Genomic DNA, 19,909 nt, shown 5'->3' with positions numbered 1-19,909 from the left:
AGGACGACAGCCCCACACCAACACTTACACAAGGACGACAGCCCCACACCAACACTTACACAAGGACGACAGCCCCACACCAACACTTACACAAGATGATAGCCCCACACCAACACTTACACAAGGATGATAGCCCCACACCAACACTTACACAAGGATGACAGCCCACACCACTTGCACAGGTATTTGTCTCATACCTTTCTCTGCAAAGATGTGAAGAGAGTCACTACCAATTCATTCTCTTTTCTTTAGAATTAGAAACTGAAAAACTTTTCTCACCTAAGTGGCCCATGCCTTTCCCGAAACATTGCCCCTAATGCCATTGGAGAGAGACCAACCTCTGCCATCTCTGTTGTGTGACTCTAGGGACAAAATGTGAACAACAGTGTTTAGACAGAGCAAGTGCTAACAGCAGGCCAAACACAGGATTTTACCGGAGCCTCAGTGGGGAAGCCCATGAGATTATTAGGGGTTACTCACAGGAGCATGGGTACTTCACCAAGGCGCCACCAGCCTTCTTTAGTTGTTCCGTGCTGTCATAACCTTGGGCAAGGGTCTTCTGAATCTTGGTATCTTTCTGAGCTTCCTCAGTCTGATAAGTTTTATTTGCTTCTCCATCTTGTGAAACTCCCTCCTGACTGGAGGAGGGAATGTTTCAATTTGGAGGAAATAGCTATGCATCTGTCTGAAAACATCTACCTACTACCCTGACTGCCCTTGTGCTGTGGGCCTGCGGTGACAGAGCTGCCTGGGTCGGTTCTAGGTTCCCCCTCCAGGGTTGAGTCTGGTTCAGTCTTTAATTCTCTTACTTGCCTGTTCCTCGTCTCCTGTGCCTCCCCACTGCCTGCTCCTCACCCATCTGACTATACTTCTTGCATTTTGGTTCCAGTTGTAACATCTTCATCCTAATTTCTAGTTACTTCTCGCCTAGTGCCTTCCACCTTACCATTTGAATGTGTTTATCTATGTGGCCAAATGCCTTCATTAGAAATAGCAGTCCTGTACTTCTGTTCCCCGTCCTGTTGTTAAAGGCCATTAACATGTAACTAAGGGGGTTTTGACTTTCCAACCCTGTTACACTATCTCAATAGTCAGCACATTTGATAATGGCACATGGGTATCCGGGCTTTAGTCGGACAATGGGGCTCCTGCAGGATGTTGTGCAATGTGTATCAAGTAGGTGATGTGATGGGCTGGCTGAGGGAATGGTGGAAGATGCTAGGTCCCAGGGATTTCCTGTGTTCCACCTCATGGCAGAGCTCACTGTAGGGAGCAGACACTGCCCAGTCATTGTTGCTGCTTCTGTGCTGAAGAGCCCTGTGGGTCCCCTTTTCTGAGTGGTGCTTCTTCATAACAGAGGGAGATTTCTCCTAGGGCTGTTCTGGCTAGATTCTTAGAACAGCAGAACATGGACAGCAGAGATAGGAAGGGACAGAAGGAAGCCCATGAGGAAGAGAAGTATGGACAAAGTTGCAGTAGTTTCAGTTGTCCCTGAATAACTCCAGGATGGGGCTGTAGCCTTGACCTGGTGGCCTGGGTCTCCTCAGAGGCAGGCTTTCTGGTGGGGATGGGGATAGTGGGCGTCCTCTGTAAGGTGGCCCAGGTGTCTGATGCTCCCCACTGCACAGGATATGTGCCCTCTTCTGGCCCTACTAGAAGGTGCTCCCCCGAGAGCCATGGGAGAGCCATGCCCAGCTGCACCTTGCCTGCAAATGGAAGCCAGTCACTGACAAGAGCTTTTGTTTTGTAACTGCTCCTTATTGAGAGCCAAGCAAACAGATTTATTAAAGAAACATGAGAGAAAGTCCGTAGGGTGCAAGGGGCTCCAAAGGAAACACTGCAGAGCTATGTTGTAGGGACCTTTTATAGGATTTATGGCAGAAACTGGACAAAGACAGGTAGTTTCAGCTGAGATGTTTTGTACTTTCAGTGTATCTCCTGGAGAGGTGACTGAGCGGTGCTCACCCGTTAGGATGGTGGCTACATGCTGAACCTCCCTCTGTTCATCTTTGACTTGCCTTGTCGGGCACTGACCTTAGCTTGTCTGCTGGCTGCCAGCCCTGGAAAACTTTAACTTTGCCCTAGCAAGTATTGCTGCCCCCTGACCTTGGCTAGTTTTTTTCTGGCTGCTAACTAAACTGTGTTCTCTTCCTTTTTCTGTTTACATGCCTGAAAGTTCTTGGGACTTTCACTGAGAACAAAACACACTGAGACAATAAACTTGGAGATAAGAAGTTTGTTAAAAAAAAAAAAAAAAAAAAAAAAAAAAGTGTTATCAACACCACAGATAGACAGACAGCAGCGTTTCAGGGCCTCCAGAAAGAGTTCAGGCCACAGGCCACAGTGCCAAAGACAGCTTTCATGGTCTTTTTTTTTTTTTTTTTTAATTTGTATTACTTTTGGGGATTATAATATAATTAAACTTTTCCCTTTCCTGCATTCCAATCCCTTCCATGTATCTTCTTGCTCTCTTTCAAATTTATAACCTTTCTTTCATTAATTGTTGTCGCATGCATATGTTTGTGTGTGTGTGTGTGTGTGTGTGTGTGTGTATGTTGGTCTGTGTCTTTGTGTGTTCCTAAGTATTATGTATATGTACCTAAATATTATAACCTATTCAGTCTTTAAAATATTACTGTGGTATGTATATTTTCAGAGCTGATTTCTAGATAGTCAGTTGCTATGTGCTCTTCCCTGGGGTAAACACCCCCCCCACTCTCAGCATTCTTTTTTACATGTAGTTTTTGCATAGGGGCAAAGCTTCATGATCTTCCTTCTCTTCACTTTATCCTGTCTATTGCTGCTGTCCTTGTTCATCTCGTGTGTGTGTGTTGGGCATAACTTCTGACATTACTAGGAGATACAGTCTCAGAGCAAATTCTCTGATTGTCTGGCTCTTACAACCTTTCAGTCCTTTCGTTTGCATTGTTGACTGAGTCTTAGATACAGTAACTGTATTGTTATATGCACATCCATAAAAATTAGTGAAAGAGAGAAAATGAGAGAGAGAGAACTTGTATACATATGAGGATGTCAGAAGTCAACTATTTCCTTGCTAATCAACTTGGAAGTTAGCTCTCTTTTGCCACTTGGACCATTCAGGAACCAAGCACATGCAACCAACATGCCCCTTTCTTCCTAGCCATCTTATTGGTACCAATTCCATGCTTTTTCTTCTTGTTATATATTTTCTTTATTTACATTTCAAATGTTATCCCCTTTCCTTTACATTTCAAATGTTATCCCCTTTCCTGGTTTCCCTTCCCAAAACCCCCAACCCCCACCCCCACTCACCAACCCACCCACTCCCACTTCCTGACCCTGGCATTCCCCTCCACTGGGGCATAAAGCCTTCACAGGACCAAGGCCTCTCTTCCCATTGATGTCCAACAAGCCCATCCTCTGCTACATATCAGCTGGAACCTTGGGCCCCTCTATGTGTACTCTTTGGTTGGTGGTTTAGCCCCCGGGAGCTCTGGGAGTACTGGTTAGTTCATATTGTGGTTCCTCCTGTGAGGCTGCAAACCCCTTCAGCTCCTTGGGACCTTTCTCTAGTTGGGGACCCTGTGCTCTGTCCAATAGATGGCTGTGAGCATCCACTTCTGTATTTGTCAGGCACTTTGACTTGTCCCTCCTGCCAGCCTGTGTGTCAGTACTCCTGAAAGACCAATTCTTTCCGGGAGGAATTTGGATATGGAGACCTGTGATACAGGGTCAGCTCTGGGCTTCAGACAGAGACCAGAAGGATCCTGTCCCCAGCAGATCCTTGGTTCCTGTGTCCCAGTGGCTCTGTGAGTGTCCCCTCTTGGGCCAGAAATTTGAAGAAAAGTGGTGGTCTTACCTGTGCTCACAGGTGTATAGGACTCCAGACCCACTCTCTCCTGGTGGTATTTGTATATGTAGCTCTGTGGCACAGGGCAGCTCTGGGTGCAGACAGAGACTGGAAGGTTACTGTGTCCTGAGGGCTCTGAGCGGGTTCCTCTGAGCAGCAGTGGTGTTCCTCCCTGCACTCACAGTCCTGTCCGCATTCCTGGGAGACTTGCTCCCTCCTGGCACTATTTGGTTACGGAGGGAGCCCTGTGCCAGAGGATCTGCTACAGGCAGAGACGGAATCCAGAAGGCTCAGCCTTTTATTTATTTTTTTTTTAAAGGTTTATTGTGAGCACACTGAAGCTGTACAGATGATTGTGAGCCTTCATGTGGTTGTTGTGGGAATTGAATTTTTAGGACCTCTGCTCGCTCTGGTCAACTCTGCTTGCTCAGTCCCTGCTTGCTCCAGCCCAAAGAGTTATTTATTATTATACATAAGTACACTGTAGCTGACTTCAGACACACCAGAAGAGGGCATCAGATCTCATTATGTACGGGTGGTTGCCAGGATTTGAACTCAGGACCTTCTAAAGAGTAGTCAGTGCTCTTATCCTCTGAGCCATCTTGCCAGCCTCAGCTTTCATGGTCTTAAGGGGAGTATCCAGAGCTCTCAAAGAAGGGTGAGTGACCTGCTTGAAGTTTTACTGTGTGGCCCTTTTTTCCCCTCTGCCTGTGGAGAATTGACTCTGGCCTCGGGGCATTGTCTCATATGTTCTCTTGATTTCTCTGTGGACGTGGAACCTTTTCCTTTCAACATGTCCCATGACTTTTGTCCCTTCAGGGACACTATACCTGGCCTGCCAATGCCTATTCTGTTGGTGTGGATAACATAACATGCGACACTCATGAGGACTGGTAACATGCCCCAGCAATCATCTTGTGGGTTTTCAGACACCTTGAATGCTACACTGGCACTTCACATTTGGCATATCCAGAGTGGAACTTGGCATTGACCTCACCGAGTCTTACTCCTCATCTCCAACTCCTGCCCTGTATTCAGGTCACCCAGATTTCTCTTCTGGTGGTCCCAGGATCAGCAAGTAGTAACCATCAGCACAGAGGAAAGAGGCCAGGTAGCTCTTGGCCCCATGAAGCTGCCTTCTGTTCCATAAACCCAAGACATATCTGCTATGGATGAAGGGTTCCTCATGGCCAGGCTGATCTCAGTGGGCGCACCCAACTCTGTAGCTACACTCCTTCAGAACCCTGATCCCAACTTCTCCTGAACCCGCAGCCTAGCCCATGACTGCCTGTCCGATAACCTTCTCTGTGTTCCCCTCGCACGTTAGCTAGGATGGTGAGGCTGTGCAGATAGAGGAATTAGGAACCTCAGGGAGGGTTGGGTGTAGAGTGTCCCTTTCAGTCTGGAGACCACAGTCCATGCTGCATGTGTCCTGGGCCTTCAGACTGCACAGGATTGCAGAGTGCGTTTTTGTCTGTGGCTCATGCTTGCCTATGGAGTACTTTCTAGCCCCAAGGGTTTGATGTCCTGATGTAACCAGCATACCTAGCAAGAGTGAGGATTTTTTAAAGAGACACATGTATTCCTCACTCTGGCTATCTGGACCACTGAAACAAAGCACCCAGGGAGTTGGGATTTCCGCCAGAAATCTCATACTGAGCGAAGGAAATTGCTGACTCCTGGTACGAATTAAGGGGGATCTTGTCCCTAGGAAAGCAAAAGGATTTCACATAGTGCTGACACCTTGCCAGACCACCTTGCAGAAGAGACTAGAGTCAAACCAGTGATGGGTCACAGAAGAGGCAGGACCATACCTTGATCAGGAGTGCAGTTTATGCGTATCTCTTGCCTTCTAGTTAAACCTTAACCTCGAGACAGGACCCTGAAGATAGACTTACTAGTGATAAATTTAAAGACAGTGAGGGTACCTTTTTCTCACAGGAGGGGGTCACTGAGTCTCTTTATCCCAGTTCGTAATGTGGGCACATTGAGTGCATCTGCTTTTCACTGTTAACTTGGCTCTTTTAATTGGCTTATTGTGATGGTGGCTGAGCCTGGCTTGTTGGGGCACAGACTGCAACCCTGAGTTATGGGGAATAGTCCTCAGTTCTTTAGCTATGTGTTCTTGGACTGTTGGTGTCTCACTCCATAAACAAAACCAAAATATACTTGAGAAAATGTAAAGAGCACCTGGTGTTCAGTAGGAATGCCCTTGCCCAACATGACTTTCCCAGTTTTGTTTCAAGTAATAGCACATCCACTATCAGCTGATCAGTGTCCTTGTGTCCTCCAGACCAGCAGGTGTTCAACAGTGTGTCTGTGAGCCATACTGGAGGTTAATCGTCCAGCTTCTAAGGGAGGGTCATGCCACCATGCAGGACCCACGGCCTGCTTCATAGCCATCCCCTCTCCGCTTGTCTCCTTTTCTCCTTCCAGCTACTTCCTGTGCTGTCCCTCCAAAGTACATGAGTGGCTCTAAGTGGTATGGCCGTCGGAGCCTACCTGAGCTCGGTGACTCTGCCACTGCAACCAAATATGGATTGGAACAGCAGGTCAAGGGCAGCGTGAAGCCTCCACTGAGACGCTCTGCATCTCTGGAAAGTGTGGAGGTTAGTCAGCCAGCCAGCCCTTCCCATTTAGATTGCCAAACATTAGGGAAGTAATTGTTAATTTGTCACTGTCCAAAAGAATGCTCCTGGAGAGTGTTGTCCTGGAGAAAGCCACCAAGTTCCTGGGCGACCTGCGTTGTCAGCAGCCCGGGTATATATGGCAGCCGTTGGACGACCTGCGTTGTCAGCAGCCCGGGTATATATGGCAGCCGTTGGGCGACCTGCGTTGTCAGCAGCCTGGGTATATATGGGTATATATGGGTATATATGGCAGCCATGCTTCATTTGAAGCTCTCGGCTCTGTTTGGGGCATTCCTGGTCCCAGGCCACGCTCCCTCAGATGTGGAGTAATGGGGACTTTGTTGTGACCTTTTCTCACTCCCAGCTCACCAGCCACACCTTCCTTTTATTACGGAAAGTCCAAATTAGGGCTTCAGAACTGGGAGACATTACATGCCAAGGAGTGAGGAAAGAAGCCTTTGGTAAGCCTCATGGATAGGAGAGTGGGGACCAAATCCACAGTACTGTCTGCCTCAGGATATACTAAGGCCCACACATCTGTAGTCCAGCGTGGTGCAGCTGGATGCCTCTTGGAGTGTGGGAGCTGACCCTTTCTTTCCCTGCCCCTGAGCCTATTTGTGGCTGGCAATGGGACCTTCCCTGCTGCCTGGAAAGAAAAGTGTGCATTGAGTAGGTGAGGTGTTTCAGTGGAGAAAGGAACCTCCACAAAGCCTGATGGGTTGAGAGGGGACACATCTGAGCTAGTGACCCTCCACCTTCATCATGGTACTTCATCTCTGTCTCAGAGTACAAACACAGAGAACACTGTGCTGTCAGCTGGGTTAAATGCATTAGAAAAACAAAACTGAGTATTTATTACCAACATGCATTCCGACTCCTGAGAATCAGGGCAGCTGGTCATCCAGCAGGTCACACAGCACTTAAAGAAATCTGTGCATTGTTAACACTAGCAGATGTTAACTCTGGGCCTACTGATGTGGTGAGTGAGGCTTGTTTTGTTTTGTTTTGTTTGTTTTGTAGAGACCCAGTTTCTCTGTATAGCCCTGGCTGTCCTAGAACTCACTCTGTAGACACAAAGGGACAGAGGCTTGCCTTTCTGTTAGCTGAGCTGATAGGGATGGTTAAGGATTCTGCACAGGGCCATGGTAATCACAATATCTGTTGAAGGCGTCCATGGGTGGAATGCAGACAATTCCTGTCAAAGCTGGCTGGATTCTGCTCTGGGATGCAGGAGCTTTCTGTATTTTCAGTGTGGTCCCCTGGTAGTTTATGATAAGAAGCCAGAGAATGCAGAACAAGGCATGTGACCAACCTTATGTCTGAACCCTTTGCTTTGGAGAGGTCTTTACAAAGACTCTGCTTAGTGGGACCACAGCCTGTTGAGCTTCAGCCTGGGGGTGCTAGACCAGAGTACATCTTTAGTGACCCCTCCCACCCCAACATCCTTTGGGCTTATTCCTGGTGTTTCATGCACCGTATCACCCATTGGGGCACTCACATCCTTCTCTTCCCTTTTTTCACAGAGCCTCAAGTCAGATGAAGATGCTGAGAGTGCGAAAGAACCTCAGAATGAATTATTTGAAGCACAAGGTAAGCGGTAGCTTCATATTTCATGCTGTGCCTGATTAGAGCTCTGAGAGCCAGGTTGTTGGAGAGGGCAGTGTCTTGAGAACTGCATGTGGTGTGTGTGAGGCCCTCGAGGGTTCCTCCTCCTGAGGTGGTTGGAATGTTGGCATCGCCCCAGAGGCAGTCATTTGGTCTTCAGTTTCCCCCAAGACTGCCACTTGCTGAGACAGAGGCTTCCAGACAATGTTTCAGGCTGCTGCTGCTCTCAATCATGGCCAGTGGGTTCCAGTGTGGACCCCGATGGTACGCATCACTCTCAGGCCAAAGGGGACTGCTTGGTCGGCTTGCAGTCTCCTGTGCTGTGAAGGGGTAGTTTCAGACCCACCAGGGCTTGAGTTTCCTCCAGCGGAAAGTAGCACATGGTCCTGCTCCTGAAGAGCCTGGCACAGCAGCCAAAGACCCACAGTTGGAGCAAATCGGTCCATGAGCATCAGGAGAGTATAGCTGAACCAGGGGCTCTTGGCCACCAGAAGTGCTGTTGTCTGTGTGTGATGCTAAGCTCCAAATAGCCACTGGGTGCACAGGCATGAGAAAGCCATCCGCACCTTTCTACCATGGCAGTTGCATTACATGTTCCTGGGGGTACAGAAACTCACACAAAGTTCCTCATAGTAGTACCCTAGGAGAGATTACAGAGGTTTTATAGGGAAGTGACTTGATTTATTCAGACTCATATTTGCCTATGTTGCTTCTGTGGTGAGAGATGATGAAGTAGTGCTTAAGAATCCTGGGTTGGCTCACTGAGTAGAGTGCTTGTTATATAACCAGAGACCCCGATTCAGATTCCCAGCACTCAGATAAAAAGTTGGGTTTGTCAGCACACATCTGAAATCAAGCACTGGCAAGGCAAAGACACTCTAGGGCTCGCTGACTACTTAAGCTAGCCCAGTCAGTAAGTTCCAGGCTCAGTGAGAGACTCTGCCCTGGAGAGTAAGGTGGTAAGTGATTAAGACACCTGACAGCTCCATGTGTTACATGTATATGTATCAGTGAACACATGCAAACAGACAGACACAGACACATACACACTCACACATACCACACACACTAATAAAAAAATGAATTGACTCCTGGAATTTAAATGGGGAGATAATAACAAGGCCAGTGGCAAACAATTTGAAAGCAAGAAGACAATATGCAATTAGATGCTAATACCAGTCATGCTGCAGAAGTGATGAACGTAGCTTGGCAGCATGGGGGTGTGTATTAGTCAGGGTTCTCTAGAGTCACAGAACTTATGGAGAGTCTCTATATAGTAAAGGAATTTATTGATGACTTACAGTCTGCAGTCCAATTCCCAACAATGATTCAGTAGTAGCTGTGAATGGAAGTCCAAGGATCTAGCAGAGGAAAGATCGAGAACCAGACTCCTTTCTTCCAATGTCCTTATATGGTCTCCAGCAGAAGGTATAGCCCAGATTAAAGGTGTGTGCCACCACACCTTTAATCCCAGATGACCTTGAACTCAGAGATCTCCCTGTCTTAATCTTCTGGAATTCATAGCCACTATGCCTCAAGATCTCCATACCAAGATCCAGATCAGAAACTTCTATCTCCTAGCCTCCAGATTAGGTTCACTGGTGAGCCTTCCAATTCTGGATTGTAGTTCATTCCAAATATAGTCAAGTTGACAACCAGGAATAACCACTACAGGGTGTCAGGGCCTGAACACTCTGCAGGCCCTGAGGAACTGTCAGGGGACAACTACCTAAGCCTTTCTGACCCCTTCGACAGGCAGAAGGCAGTCTGAGCAACTCTTACTTAGTGCAACCCAAGGCTCATGCAGAGGGTTCTTGATGAGCTTATGAAGAAGAGTGAGGGTCACACCAGGCCTCGATGGCCACAGCAGCCAAGTGCTCCATGCTGCTGCAGAGCTTCTCGGAAAGGGGATTACAGTACTTAGGAAAAGTTGAAGAAGGTGGATAGCATGGTTCAGGGCAGAGACCCATGAAGGCTGAGTCCTGACCGTGGGAGGATGTGAAGGTTACTCACATAGCTGGTCTGTGGCTCAGCTGTAGACTGCCTTTGAATCAAAGAACCTCTCAGTGTGGCTTCCTCATAGCATAATGGCTCTGGTCTCCTCATACAAGGTCTGGCCCGCTGGGCTGTTGATCTCCTGTGTTATGGGAGCCTATCCTATGATCACACAGCATGACTTCTTTTATGTTCTACTGGTGAAAGCTGGCTCAAGGCTTCTGAGGTTGCAGAGAGGCTACAGACCCCTGGGGATTGGTAGAAGAAAAAAATACCAGAATTTGGAGTTGTGTTTTTAAACTGCTTAATGTTGAAAAGCCAAAAAACTAAAGGCAGTCATTTGAGACCAGGAGAGAAGAGAGACCACGAACGTGGCATGTGCTTCAGTAAGCAAGTAGGGTGCAAACTGCATGGCTCTTTAGAGCCAGACCTGTAAGACCGAGGGCAGCAGGAAGTTGTTGTCAACCTTTGGAGAGGCCAGTGATGAAAGGTGCTCACTCTTTCTTCCTGGTCGCTGTGTTAGGCTGCAGCGACCAGGAAGGAGGTGCTAGGGCTGGTGGAACAAACTGAATTCTCTTCTGGGTGCAGAATGCCCAGCCCCAAGCCTCCTATAAAGAATGGGGAGGTGCCCACTGGATGCATTTGTAGAACTGAAAAGACACTAGCCCACCTAGAGGCCTAGGGCAGAGCCTAGGCCTTATTGTCCTGCACACAGAAAGTCCCCAATACTGGAATAGCTCCCTGCAGTCCATGCTGTAGGTCAGGCTGCACTGGCCACAGGCCCTTTGGTGTGCTTTCTACTGCTCAGCCCATGCTGTCATTTGGAACACTCCGGCTTGGCACTCCATGGAGGACATGGCTTTTATGTTACTTGTTCAGTTATGAAAGTAACTAATGCCCATAAGCCTAAGTATTCCATTGTGGTTTCTTTATTATTATTATTATTATTATTATTATTATTATTATTATTAATCAGCATTTAACTATGACCCTCCATTGCTTCAGGCCAGCTGCGATCCTGGGGTTGTGAGGTCTTCGGGACACTCCGGAAATCATGTAGCCCCTCCTTCAGCACTCCTGAGAACCTGGTCCAGGGCATCTGGCATGAGCTGGGGATTGGAAGCAGTGGTCACCTGAATGAGCAGGAGCTGGCTGTGGTCTGCCGAAGCATTGGGCTCCACAGTCTTGAGAAACAGGTGAAGACCTGGGGCGACCTCAGAGACATGGTATTTGGTGGTCACACTGAGTGCTGAGCCTGGAAAACCAGTTCACCTTCAGACAGCAGTTTTTCTTCTGCAATTTCTAATCTCAGATCTTTTTTTTTTTTTTTTTTTTTTTAAAGGTTTATTTATTATGTGTAAGTACACTGAAGCTGTCTTCAGACACAGCAGAAGAGGGCATCAGATCTCATTACAGATGGTTGTGAGCCACCATGTGGTTGCTGGGATTTGAACTCAGGACCTTCAGAAGAGCAGTCGGTGCTCTTACCTGCTGAGCCATCTCACCAGCCTCCCAATCTCAGATCTTTTGATGGCTCCTGGTGCTGTTGTTACCTTTGAGAGTCCATCTTCACCCACACAGTTCATCCTCATAAACTTTCAGCTGCCATTGTGGGTCTCAGCTGCTTCTAAAAGTTTCACTTCCAGCCATCCTTCTGCCTGAACCAAATACCCTTCTTCTGTCTGAACCAAATATCCTCCTCCTTCTGCCCAGCCCAACACAGCATGTGCGCCTTGCTACACCCCGGTGTAGGTACCAGTCTTTGGGAAGGCTTGGACAGGAAGGTGGTTCCTACCTGGTATCCTTGCTGGACCGTGAACTGTAGGGTCCAGGCTGGGTTTCCAGCAAATCCCTGCCCCCGTGGACACTTGAGTATCTCTAGAGCAAGGATGTTCAGATGCTGCCCCTCCCACCTGGCAAGGCAGGAGTATCCAAACAGACCAACAGAAGCAGCCTTTGTAAAGCAGCTACACAGTTTAATCTTTAGATATGCTAAGAGCCCTAGGTGGGTGCCTGGAGCCAGAGGGACAGCAAGGTGGCTCTCCAGGCCTGAAGGGTGCTGGCTTTTGTCTAGGAACTTGAAGAACTGTTCAGCAAACTGGACCAAGATGGAGATGGCAGAGTGAGTCTTGCAGAGTTTCAGCTTGGCCTGTTTGGTCATGAGCCTCCTTCGCTTCCAGCATCTTCCAGTCTGATCAAACCAAACAGGCTTTGGTCTCATTATCAGGTAAAATGGGAGAATTAGGTGTCACACATCAACAGTAGTTGGTGTTGCTCCTTGCCAGATGAGGCGTTGGCTGATGATTGTGCCAGTGTCACGGCCCTGAGCACAGAAGCTGCACAAATGTGCACACACCTGTGCGTGTGCAGTGCTCTTGGACCTTGAGCTTGTCTGGCGGTGCTCATTCCTGACTGTGTATTACCTTCTCTGAGCTCTGTGTTCATCCGTAAAATGGAAGCAGTCTTGAGCACCTACATCAGGAATATCAGAGAATAATGCAATATGGAGAACACAGCTGTTCCTCAGATTGTCCCCTCTCTGTGCCACTGAGTGATGATTTTCAGTGAGGCAGCTGCCTCCCTCTCCCTTTCTGCACTAGAAATGGGTTGTAGAGCAGTACGGCTTGTCTGAGATTTGTCCTCTGTGGATTATTTTTCCTGACCTGAAGTCGTGAATTTTATTTTGTCCAAGCCACCTTGTTCAGAGGTGACTGGCCCAACCCTTTGTTTTATTAGCATCAGGACATAGTACAGGCTAGCTCTGGGGACAGACACTGCTATGGGCAAGATGCACTTGAGAATCTGAGGTTTTGACTGAGTCAGTGGGGATCTGAAAGGCAGGCATTACAGAATGGTAACAGCCCTGCGAGTCAGAAATACCAGGAGCTAAGAGTGGATCTGTGGTGGAATTCTTTCCCAGCATGGACCAGCTCTGGGCCATTCTTAGCACCACATAAATGCAAGTCTGAGAGCCTGAAGATGAGACTCCCCCGCACACAAGCCATATTCAGTGTTGGTTCAGCTGGATACACCCTCTGAATGAGGCCACGTGTTGCTCGTGCTTTGGTATCACTGGCACATATTATCAGATGGTATCCTCAGGGTCTCTGAACCTCCTCCTACAAGACCCAGCAACTGTGTGGACACCACAGGCTAGCATGTAAGGAGGACTGTGGGTCCCATGTGCTTCTCAGAAGTTGCCTCTTCACGTAGTAGCTTCATCTATGGTAGAGGTCGTGGTCTAGAATGTTCTAGATGTTACAGCTCTTCTGTATACCTTACTTCTTTCCCTTTCCTGCACTTGGTGAACTGGTCCCATGCTTCTGGCACTGTGGATGTTGGACCATCTTCCCACCTTGTTCGCTTTGCTCACAAACTACATACAGGTATACAGCACAGGCATACACTGCATTCATACATACTGTACTGTGCTCACTGTGCACACATCATCTATACACACACAGCTTAGTGAGTGCACACACCTCCACCATACTTGCATTGCTATTGTAGATGTGGCACATCCATTTTATGTGTGTATCTTCTGTGGACACACTTTAAATGCTCACCAGTTGTACACATGTATGTTCACTATATACTCATTACCAATTATGTACATATTTTCTGTATGTACACCCACTCTAGACATACTCAGGCTCTCTATGTGTGTACCCTCCCTGTACATGTGCACACCCATTGTATATGAGAACTTCATGAAGACACATGGCATCCACTGCAAGTGCATACCTGCTGTAGACCTATCTGCATCCTCTATGCCTGCACATCCACTATATATAGGTGTGCTTAGGCTCTGTACATGCATCGCCCAGGATAGAAACATGCATACACATCCACACATCCACCAAATGTGTGCACATTCACATCTACAGTGCACATGTACCCACTATAGATTTGTGATGTCTCCATCTGTGCACCACTCAGTGTTGACCTTTGCACATTCCTGTATATATGTACCTACTGTGTACTCCACATCTTCTGTATGTGCACATCTGCTGAAGACAAGCACAGGTTCTCTATATGCACAACCATTGTAGATACACAGTAGAACAAAGGTTCTATATATGCACCCACTATAGATAATGTCCACATCCACTATACTTGCTCATTGTATACAAACACATCTTACTCTGTGTGCTCCTACTATAAACATATGTGCAGGCTCTGTACATACACACCCAGATAAACATTTGCTTATCCACTGTACATGTGTATACATAGGTGCACATCAAATGTAGGTGTGTACCTACTGTAAACATACATAATCACAGCAGACATTTATTTACCAAATGTATAAACTTAGTCATACATGGCACACATTCATGCATGCTCACAGTTTGTACACAAATATGTACATATATTAACATAAGCCCATACTCACAGTGCATTTTCTGTACATGCACACACACTGTGCACTTGTGACACATGCTGCCTAGACAAGGAGAGGATTAGTCTGTAAGGCACCAGATTCCTGTCCTCCTGATGTCTCTTGTTTCAGAATGCCTGCCTCTTACTTTGGGCAAAATTCAAGACTCAAGGACTTCAGCAAAGTGATCTGCTTGACTGCAAGGTTGAGCCTGCCATGTCCCATGTGGACTCTGGTGGCTTTATGTGACTGTGCCAGCTCCAGGAAGGCAAGCTCCTGAGGGATTCACCTCCACCCTATCCTTCCTCTAGATCCAGAGGAGGGACTAGTAATTCCTCAGTGCATTTGGGTATCAGAGCTTGTGTTCAGGTGGGTCAGTTAACATAGCAGAGATGTTCTCTCCCTCTGTAAATGGAACAAGATGTCTGCTTTGTTGCAAACAAAAGGATTGAAAGACAGCCACACCTCCCAGCAAATACTGTCTCCCCAGGCATGCTGGAGAGGTTGGGCCAGCTGAAAGAGCTGGTGGTGTATTGGACAAGAGGGGCACTGGAGCTGCAGGAATGGTGGGAGGCAAGAGAACCTCTAGCATGCCCTAGAATGCTGGAATGCTGCACACTGATGAAACGTTTGCAGGCTGTTCTGGGAGAGTTGTCAGACTGAGGCCCAAGAAAAGGGCAAGCTAGGATGGGGAGAAGACAGGCTGGTGGGTGTTGGAGAAAGCATTTCAGCCTGGGAATCTTGAGAAAGGAGATGGAAGAGCTGGAGGTGGTGAGGGGAGTTCACAACAGCTCATCTGTTTCCTGAAGCAGGGAGTTGGTCCTGGGTGCAGTGGGTGCACAGTGTTCCCTGCTATACAGCAAGTACTACCTCCTTAGTTCCAAGGTTCCTTACAGCTGAGACTTGTGAAGAGCCCCAGGTGGGCAGGAGAAGGTAGGCAATCATTCTCACCCTTGGGTTCAGGTAGTAGAGAAGCCTCACAGGTAGCTCTCCTCTGGGAGACTTTTCCATCTCATAATCCTCCCTAGCACTGCTACAGCCCAGTACAGCTGGGCTGTGGGACTGAGCTCTGGGAATCGTGGAGTTCTGCTTTGGCTATTCTGCTCCTTTTGAGCCCATCTGTCATTTCCTCTCTTAGCCTGGGTTTTCCTGGTACATGTACTTTCTTTTTTTTTTTTTTTTTTGTACTTTCTTTTAACAAAGGAAGGAATGGCCAGATCCCTTTATGGGTCTTCTTCACATGATGACTTGTTTGCCAGAGCTGGCTCAGGCCTCACAGGTATGAGGTGACAATGATAAATAAGAGCAGATGTCCAGGGATCTTTGCAAGACCAGGGGCTGGGGTCCAAGGACTAGGTGTGGTTGCACTTCTGTCCCTTGCCGGACCTTGTTATCCCAGGTAAACCCTAAGCTATGCCAAGTGACTTCCCTAGGGAAGGGGGCTGCGGATCATTGTGGGTATGCATTCTCTTTAGGCTTTCATGAGAAGGCAAAATAGTGAACACAGGCTGTCAAGGTGAGACATTTGTTAGTATGCACAGACACCACAATCCTAACATGCCTGAGTGCTCAGGACATCTTCCTTCCTGATGTGCAGGAGGAGAGCGGCTGCCACACCACCACGACCTCGTCCCTCGTGTCTGTGTGCTCAGGCCTGCGCCTCTTCTCCAGTGTCGACGATGGCAGTGGCTTTGCCTTTCCTGAGCAGGTCATCTCCGCATGGGCCCAGGAGGGCATTCAGAATGGCAGGGAGATCTTGCAGGTTTGCCACTCACTGTTTATGGCGGCTGCCCTGTTGTATAGTGTCTAAGGCACTCTGGGGCTGAGCAGGGCACCTGGGGGCCACTTGTCCATAGAAGATACATGCAGCAGAGCATGTGCTGACAGTATTTCACTCCATGCATAGGAGCCCCAAAAGGAAATACTTTTTCATAAATTTTTTGCAATTAAAATGTAGGAAAATTTAATTTGAAACTTTAAAACATAGAGAAAACAGTCAGGAAATGTCCATTCAAGGAGGCCTGGAGAGATGGCTCAGTTGGTAAAATACTAGATACAAATGCATGAGGAGCTGAGTGTTTGTAATCCCAGCCCTGAGGAGACAGAGGCAAGAGGATCCTCAGAGTTTGGCTCTATGGCCTACCAGCTTAACCTACTTGAAAACCCTAGGTGCTAATAAAAGAACTTGTCTCAAAACAACAGCAAGCAAGCAAACAAACCAACCGAAATCTAGGCGAATTGCACCTGAAGAGCAGCGCCACAGCCTTCCTTTTGTGAATGTGCCCCCACATGCACGTGAGCCTCTAGGAGAACTTTTCCAAACATAGACAAATAAATGTGTTACACATTCTAGCTTAATTTTCTTAGTGTTGGATTCATACTGTGTCACTATTAGTTTATGCAGCCCTTCCTTGCGAGTGGACAAGTAGGTTTTTCCGTGACTTTTGTCCACATCTCAACTTCTGTGCTTATGCTAATGTTGCTCTGTGTAGTTAATTCCTGAAGCTATACATTTTATTGTTTTAAATACTCTTGATTCTACCCTATGAGTTCTAAGAGTAGCGGTACAAACGGTCACCTAGCTTTTATTAATTTCGTTTTTGGTTTTTGTTTGTTTGTGGATGCATGTGTGCGTGCATATATGCCATGGTGCACATGTGGAGCTCAGAGGATAACTTAAGGTATCAGTCCTTGCCTTTTATTTTGTTTGAGATGAACTCTTTTGTTCATAAGTGCATATGCCAGCTGACTTGTGAGCTTTGAGGACCCCTCCTGCCTTCCTCTCATTTCACCATAAGAGTGCTGGCATTGCAGATGTGAGCTACAGCACCAAGCTTTACTTTAACATTCAAACTTAGGTCCCTACACTTACAAGCAAGTACTTTACCCATTGACCCAGCTCCACAGCTCTCCAGGGTAGTTTTGACAGCTCCCTTTTACTTAGACAAGAAGCCCTCGCTGTGACATATTTCTCTAACTTTTCCAACCTTGATCCATCTGGGGACCCTTGCGAGGAGCTCCCAGCACTCTTGTCCTGTTTGTGGGCTATATAGTGAGACCTTTTCATTCACATAAAAAAAGAGTCTGTCAGGACCCTGACTGGCCCTAAGGAGTTGGATGTCAAGTGTTAGGTGGCTATATCAGGACTTTGGTCTCTCCTCTCCACATGGGTGAGCCAAAGGCTTACCTTAGTACTTAAAACTGTTGGTTTCAGAGGGAGAAAGGGACCCACTCCCCAGTTCTCCTCTTCAGTCCATGTGGTGTATTGAGGTGGGCTCTGCCCCTTACTGCAGCTTGTAGTTTGATTAGGCAAAAGAACTCTGTCCATGTTGATTTGTACCCTCTGTTGTGGTGGGATCTTGAGGACTATAGTATGATGAAGAAGCCCAATGCTGACAGCCCGTTTGAGTTACTGGGGTTGAGAAAGAGCATCCCAACAACCAGAGACCCTTGCAGACAGGAAAGGGGCAGGTGCTTGCTATAGTAGCCACTGGGGGTATGGGACCCAGCATTGTCACAGGGCAAGAGAGTACATTTGGAGAAGTCTCTCACTCTGCCTTGCCTTCTGGGGCTTCCTGATTCCAGAGCCTGGACTTCAGTGTGGATGAGAAGGTGAACCTCTTGGAGCTGACCTGGGCCCTTGACAATGAACTCCTAACAGTTGATGGTGTCATCCAGCAGGCAGCCCTAGCCTGCTACCGCCAGGAACTGAGCTACCACCAGTAAGAGCCCACAAGGGAATGGGATAAAGTCCTGCTTGTGGGGTCCACCTCCCAGAAACTTCAGGTCATATCTCCTGTGCCTTATCTCTGTCTCCCCTGTTGATTCCTGTTCTGCCTGTTTCCTGCTCTCCTGCCCCTGCAAATTAAACTCAAATGAAGAGAGCAGAGGAGGCCTGAGGGCCTGTAGCTGTTTACTGTCCCCAGAATTAAAGACTACAAGTGTATCCTTAAATATGGGGACATGCTCAGAAATCTGTATGTCCAGGAACTCCTTCAGCCACTTTTATTATGTTTTAAAATTTGAACTTGATCCTCATCCTGCTGATTCTAGAGCTCACTGTTGTGGAGGCAGAAACCATGTGGTTTGAGAGGGCCCTGCTTCAAGAGTAACCAAGGGATCTTGGCTAGGGCTAACAATAGAGAGAGAAAAGGTCTCTTGAGTGAACCCTCCTGATAGGCTGGGGTCTGGTTTATCCTACTGTTGAGACGGTCTTTTGGCCTTTCTTAATATGTGCACTGGTAAAATGGTCACAATTGTAGAGTGAGGTGGTTGTGGGCCAGTGAAGCCTGGGCAAGTCTGTCAGGCTGACAACAGTGTCCCATCTGTCCTTCCCGTGGCAGAGGGCAAGTGGAACAGCTGGTGCAGGAGCGGGACAAGGCGAGGCAGGACCTGGAGAAAGCTGAGAAGAGGAACCTGGACTTTGTGAGAGAAATGGATGACTGCCACTCAGCCCTGGAGCAGCTCACGGAGAAGAAAATCAAGTAGGTTTTAGGCCCACTGCTAGTGCGCCTGGGCAGCCGCAGCAGTGACGTGGAAATAATCTTAGCTCTGTCCATGAGTCTATCCGGGTATGTCTTAACTGGAATTGTCTATAATGCAAGATGGTGAGGGATTTAAATTACCTCTTGGGTTTATTAACCAGACATTGGAGGAAGCCCCTGGCACAAAGATTAAAGCTAAGGCATCAGAGGAGCCTCTCCAGCTCTGCTGGGGGAGTCCTGGGCTTCCTGGCCATCCTTAGCTAGGTGGTCATCTGTCTGATGCTTCAGCTCACCCAGATCTGTGTTAGGACGGAGACCAGAGAGTGCTGGTTGTTTCCCCCTCTTCTCCATCTCGGTTTGGGCACTATCAAGAAGAGGCCTGCCTAAGACCAGATCTGCTCTGCCTGAACCCTTCATTGAGCCCCTCTCCTGGGGGCTACGTGGGGCCAGTTCTGCATCTCTATGCTCAGCACTGAGCGGCAGCACTTGCCTCAGTGTAGAAGGCAGGTCGTGGGGAATGGCTGTCCAATGCTGAGGAGTCTGTGCATCCTGTCATGAGCACCCTGGCATCGGAAGGCCGTGCTCCTTCACAGCAGTCCTGGCAGCTAGGGAATGTGGAGTGACATGTCTCCCTGAGTGTTACTCAAGATGTTGAAGAAGCCTCCCACACAGGCGGATGGAGTTCAGGGATTTCACAGAGATTTTCATTTTCCTTTATTTACCTTTGTAGCTTTGGTGCCCGAGTCCACCCACCTGGCAAGGAACTATTAGAACATCATGGCCACAGGGACAAGGGACAAACAGGGTAGGGTTGGATTGGAGCCACAGCAGCCTAGACAATACCTTCTGTAGCTGAGGGCAGCTAACCTTAGGTACCACATGTTCTGCTGGATCCCCCGCATCTGGAGCTCAGCAGCTAGCCCCTACCTCCTATCAGTTTGATTGTGTTCTGCTAAATGTTGGGTTTAGACAAAAAGCTCAT

General features: G+C 47.9%; 1 protein-coding gene across 4 annotated transcripts in view; it reads left to right on the top strand.

Moving 5' to 3' along the window:
- Ninl (ninein like) overlaps positions 1–19,909 on the top strand; it is a 71,939-nt gene that overhangs the window by 26,005 nt on the left and 26,025 nt on the right. For all 4 annotated transcript variants that reach the window (XM_021193544.1, XM_029536404.1, XM_029536405.1 and 1 more), the window contains 7 exons: positions 6,269–6,441; positions 7,986–8,052; positions 11,068–11,258; positions 12,137–12,289; positions 16,041–16,205; positions 18,029–18,165; positions 18,787–18,927. In XM_021193544.1, the coding sequence (XP_021049203.1) occupies positions 6,269–6,441; positions 7,986–8,052; positions 11,068–11,258; positions 12,137–12,289; positions 16,041–16,205; positions 18,029–18,165; positions 18,787–18,927 (1,027 nt within the window). The remainder of the gene's footprint in view (positions 1–6,268; positions 6,442–7,985; positions 8,053–11,067; positions 11,259–12,136; positions 12,290–16,040; positions 16,206–18,028; positions 18,166–18,786; positions 18,928–19,909) is intronic.

This window comes from Mus pahari, chromosome 3 (assembly GCF_900095145.1).
Source record: "Mus pahari chromosome 3, PAHARI_EIJ_v1.1, whole genome shotgun sequence".
NCBI lineage: Eukaryota > Metazoa > Chordata > Mammalia > Rodentia > Muridae > Mus > Mus pahari.
Note: the sequence above shows the minus strand (reverse complement) of the source record. Positions and strands in the feature narration are given on the sequence as shown.